The following is a 5,590-nucleotide window of genomic DNA, read 5'->3' as shown; positions in this document are numbered from 1 at the left end:
TTGGGTTTTTAAAGTAATTTACTGTTTTTTTTTTATTTTATTATACATTTATTTTAATTTATTAGTTTATTCTTTACTTTTATTCTTTTATATTTTCCAAAATAACAAGGTTGTTCATGTTTAGAACATTTGGGAAAAAAAAGGTTTTATTTAATACATTTTTCATTGGTGTCAGATTATTTATAGCCTAAAATAATGGTGATGAACACTGGTCAGAAGGGCCTCCTAGGATTTTTTGCTTGGGGCCCCCCACAGACTCTAGAATCGCCTCTGTCTGTGAAGCATGCATTTCCAGGTAGTGAGTAACTGAAGTCCACTTCAGTGTGCAGTGACGCACCTGTGGATTCTGAACACTTTATCTCAGATACGTCCAAATGTTCCTTTTACTTCTTTTTGCCAAACTTTTGGTAAAATGTCAACTATATAAAAAGTAATTAAATTCAAAATTTAGTACTCTGATTGCACCTCTTACTTTCCTAATAAGACGTCTTAAGCTATGTTTGTTTGACTTTTGTGCTATAATAGAAAAAAGTGAAGAATTGTTTTTTTTTTCTGTCCATCAGTCAAGATCAACACTTGTATCTCCTGATCACACATTTCATTCATTCTCTTTGCGCTCTGTAAGAATTGTACACATTCACTGTGTCCTGTTCTTACCCCGCCCATATTTTACCTGGTTTCGGCTTAACCAGTTTATCCTCCCTCTGTTTACTCTATAAAACTTGCCCCTGCACTACCTGTAGGATCACTTTGCCACTGTGCTGACACAGGTCAGCTTCTCTCTTCACAGCATCTTGACTGCATAAGAAAGTTTACTTCACCATGTCTTTTGATCAGGAAAGCTGCTACCTTTGTAAGGAATATCTCAGGGATCCGGTTTCCATCCCATGTGGCCACATCTTCTGCTCCATCTGCCTGAAGACCTACTGGGACCATGCGGACCACACCGGCTCCTACCACTGCCCGGAGTGCAGGGTCACTTACAACAAGAGGCCCACCCCGAGACGCATGGGAGGCTCCCGGCAATCTACCCTCCAACGCAACTCTGAGTCCTTCCCACCTCCACCTCCGTCCCCAGACTACAACTACGCCGGACCCCAGGATGTTGGCTGTGACATCTGCATTGGCAAAAAGCACAAAGCCATCAAGACTTGCCTGATGTGCCTGGCCTCCTACTGCGAGAAGCACCTTAAGCCCCACTTCGAGTCAGCCACTTTCAAAAGGCACAAACTGGTTGATGAGATCGGCCACCTGGACAGGCAGATCTGCCCACAGCATCAAAAAGGCCTGGAGCTGTTCTGCCGCACTGATCAGATGTGTATCTGTGTGCTGTGTACCGTTAAAGAACACAAGGGCCATGACATGGTTTCAGCCGAGCAGGAGAGAGCTGAGGAGCAGGTATGTAACACTAGACAAACTACTCAGACTGGTTGCTAACTCGACTTTTGATTTGCTTACAGTTATATAATATAGCCTGTCTAAATACTTAACATCTAATAATGTAGACCTGTGCAAAGCTAGATATATAATGCAAGTCCAGGTAACATATATATCAAGTTAAACAAAGTCAGAAAAAAAGCCAAATTTATGCTAAGCGCCTTGAAATATCTAGTCATCAGAAAGACAGTTTCCACTCAACTCAGATCTATATCCAAGGATAAAAGTGATTTTGCTGCAAATTTGTAGCACTGTCGTCATAATCATCATCATGCTCTCTTGTTTAATCTTTAGCAACGTCTGGGCGCCACCCAGGCCGAGATCCAGGAGAGAATTCATGACCGCCTCAAGCAGATGGAGGAGCTGAAACAAGCCGTGGACTCACTCAAGGTTCGTAACCCCAGATCCATCAGACCAACCACTAAACATTGACAGAAACATTAAACCAGCCATGCATGACAACATTCCATCTCAAAAGAATGATGACAGCTTGTTTAAGTGTGCTGCGAAAAAAAAAAAAAGCCAAAAAACTGGCCCGGCAACTGCTTGATTTATATGACAACCCGCCTGATGTCTCCTGCTGCAGAATTCAGCCCAGAGAACGCTGCAGGAATGTGAAAAGATGTTTAGCGACATGATGCGCTCCATAGAGAGGATGCAGACGGAAATGGCCAAGCTGATATCGACCAACAAGAGGGCGGCGCTCAACAACGCCGAGGGCCACATGGAGCGTCTGACCCACGAAATTGCTGACTTGAAGAAAAGAGACAACGAGATCACCCAGCTGTCCCGAACGGAGGATCACATCCACTTCATCCAGGTGAATGCCAGATCACAATCCCCATGTAACTCTCACACTAATCGACCAAACCTTAATGTTAAAGGCTGATTTTGGCTTTTTAGAGTTACCACATGCTGATAGCCCAGACAGAGGCTGAGGAGTTGCCATCGGTCACCGTGAACCCCTACTTCACCTTCGGCTCTGTTACCAAGGCAGTGTCCGAGATGAAGCAACACCTGAACGAATTCGGCAATGAAGAGCTGGTGAAAGTCGCCAAAGCTGGTGAGCATTTAGAGAAGAATCATGAATGATCCCAATAAGTTCCACACAACAACTAAACTTTAAACTCTTTATTCTTTGCCTTCGCAGTGAACAAAATGACCTTCTGTCAGCTGGATGAGCCCAAAAAGAAACGCTCAATTAAAAGTGAGTCAAGAAAAGGTTTTACCTGATGTATTCAGTGTTTTAAAAAAATTTTTTTTAACCATAAACTAGATAATGTATGACCTGGGGCGAAGCTAGATGGGGGCCAGAGAGGGCCATGGCCACCTTTAGCCAATCATTGGCCACCTCTACCATTTTTTTCAATCTATAATACAGATGAATATTCAAAACATTTAAATTTTTCATATATTAACAATTACTTGACAACAAAAAAATTGTGGTTAATTATACACATCAATATACTAACATTAAACATGATAAGTACAGAATTCATGCTCTTTTCATAAATAGATTTTTGTGTTTTATGGGGTAAAGAGAAAATTATGTGTCTCTGCAAGAGTCTTCAGTGAAATCATAGATGATAAATAACTATTTTTAATAAAAACATATTAAATAATCAATTTATGTAGATATTAGTACTTGTAAATATCAATTTTATACAGAATGATTACTGATAAAATTAAGGAAGTAAGACAATGGAAAAGATGTTCGCCCAAAACTCAAACCTAAGGGAGTTTTATCCACTATACCTCTTATCTAGAAATTACGGATGTTTATATATATTTGTCTATTTGTTAGCAAAGGCTGTAGGAAAGTATAGTTTGTCTTTATTTAGAAAATATGGATGTTTTGCTCGTTCATTTTCCTGTTGGAACAATGTAGATTGACCCTTAAGGTTCTGGTTCCACTTTCGGCCACCCCTTAGTGTACATTGGTTATTGCCTGGCCACCCTTATTAAATATTTCTGGCTACGCCTCTGGGTATCACCTGACCCTAATTGAAAGTCAGACTCTTTTCAGTCCCTATTGTTTGCCCATGATTATTATCAAAGGCCATTCTGAGACCAGCTCAGTTGCAGCCTGGTTGAATGTTTAACCGTGATGAGGAGTGTCGGCCTATCAGGGTTGACCTGCAGACAGAAATGACCTCCATTGTTTCTGATCCTTTCTTTTATAACCTTTGCTTCTACAGGTGACGAGGCTGTGATGTACAAGGCTGTACCTGTCCAGGAACCTCACTACAGGGACGACTTCTTAAGATGTGAGTTTCCGTTTCTGCTGTGAAACTCTTTACTGCTTCCTCTTCTTCAGCCCAGCGCATGAGGCAAATTAGATGCTAATGTTGGCTCTCTGTCAGACCCTGTGGCTGACCACATAATCTGATATCAGAAACAGCTACAAGTCTAACAGTGGTGACAGAGACTGGGGCTGAGTCTTTGCAAAGGTTTTTGCATGCTGGCACTCGAGGAGGTTTGAGATTTTTCAGCTTAGTTTTAGTTTGCAAGCCTCTCCCTGTTCCGTTCTGCTCCTTTGCTAAGTGTTTGAAATATGGCGTCCAGAAGCTGATATTTACACTGACATGGAGTCTCCCAGGTCCTTGATCTGAGCTCTTAGGCAGTCTTTGTTCAGTTCTGTTTGTGGTTGAATTCACAAACAGTGTCAATACTTCTGGCATTCCAGATCAAAGGCCGGGCCATACTAGACGAGGCAACCGGGTGTCCCACCTACTGTGACCTGCAGAGGTGGAGGTACACAGCAGGCAGGTGACATTTTACCGCTGAGATTTTTCTGATTCTGTGTGTGTCCAGCCAGAGGGTCTCCTGCTTTTTATTTCCCCCCTTGCAAAGCATGCTTCTGCAAACGTTAGTTAAACATCTAACAGAGGTGGAAATGCTAATTAGATTCTGCTAACCTCTGGGACCTAACAGTTAGTGGTGCGCTGGTGAGGGTCTCCTTTGGTTTACTCATTGATATTTAACCCCAAGCAATTTAAGTTAAATCATTCCTATTGCTGAGTGGATGTTTTTATCTGTTTTTTTTTTTTTTTTTTTATCATTTAGATGCTTGCCAGCTCACTCTGGACCCAAACACAGCCTACAGACAGCTCTATTTGTCTCGAGGGAACAGAAAGGCCGCCCTAAAGAGAGAACCCCAATCTTATGGCGACAACCCTGCCAGGTTTGATTCCCTGCCCCAGGTCCTGTGTAAGGAAAACCTCGCTGGAGGCGTCTACTATTGGGAAGTAGACTGGAGCGGGGAGGGCGCCGCCATCGGAGTCACCTACAAGGGCATCAAGAGGACGGGCTACGGAGACAGCTGCCGCATCGGGTACAACCGCAAATCTTGGAGCCTCTTCTGCTCGGACTCCAGCTACTCGGCCCGCCACAACAAGGACCAGATAGAAATCAAAGCGCCTTACTCCTCTCGTATCGGGGTCTTCCTGGACTACGACGGCGGCGCTCTCTCCTTCTACGCCGTAGGAGACACCATGTCCCTCCTCCACCGCTTCAAGGCCTCCTTTACTGAGCCTGTCTATCCTGGGTTCTGGGTTTGGTATGAGTCTGCAATCACCCTCACCCAGCTGTGAATGAATAATATCCGTCCAGTGACCACAGTACGCCGTCTGTGATTACTTTTTCTACATATCTATGCATCTATCTAACAAAAATACATTTGCTGTTTTGTTTTGTTTTTTACATTAAATATGTGTTTTGATCAAAGGGAAGCTGTTATAAGATGGAGTGGGAATTTTCTATGCCTTAATATGAACAAATGTTAGGATGAAAGCATTTATGGAGTAACTCCAAATACTGTCACTGATTGATGTATGGTTTGATTATTTGCTATTAAAGTTATTTTCATTATTCGACATTTATTGTAATTCAAAAGGTGTTTGATTGCTCCTCAGCTTCACTTGATGTCTTATTCAATAAGATAGCAAACCATACATGCTTACCTGCCAGCAGGGGCGAATTTAGGGATTTCGGGGCCCCAGGCAAAGACAGGCAGGAGGCCCTCTGAACTGTGAAGACAACACATAAAACAGACCAATTATACAGATACAGAAATTGTTAATAGAACAGACATCCATTATCTGTTCTAGGTTTTGTCCTTCTCTTCTTGTCCCTTTTCTTGTTGTTTTCCTCT

The 5,590-nt window shown here is 42.5% G+C and overlaps 1 protein-coding gene across 1 annotated transcript; it reads left to right on the top strand.

Moving 5' to 3' along the window:
* Positions 1 to 733: 733 nt before the first annotated feature.
* ftr83 (finTRIM family, member 83) lies at positions 734 to 5,324 on the top strand. The gene is made up of 7 exons (XM_038302084.1): positions 734 to 1,398; positions 1,732 to 1,827; positions 2,024 to 2,257; positions 2,341 to 2,500; positions 2,588 to 2,644; positions 3,636 to 3,704; positions 4,504 to 5,324. Exons 1-7 carry the CDS (start codon positions 823 to 825, stop codon positions 5,028 to 5,030), a joined length of 1,719 nt encoding a protein of 572 aa, XP_038158012.1. The 5' UTR covers positions 734 to 822; the 3' UTR covers positions 5,031 to 5,324.
* Positions 5,325 to 5,590: the final 266 nt, after the last annotated feature.

This window comes from Cyprinodon tularosa, unplaced genomic scaffold, assembly GCF_016077235.1.
Source record: "Cyprinodon tularosa strain WSP-4 unplaced genomic scaffold, ASM1607723v1 ctg481, whole genome shotgun sequence".
Classification (NCBI taxonomy): Eukaryota; Metazoa; Chordata; class Actinopteri; order Cyprinodontiformes; family Cyprinodontidae; genus Cyprinodon; species Cyprinodon tularosa.
This window is presented reverse-complemented; position numbering and strand designations above follow the sequence as displayed.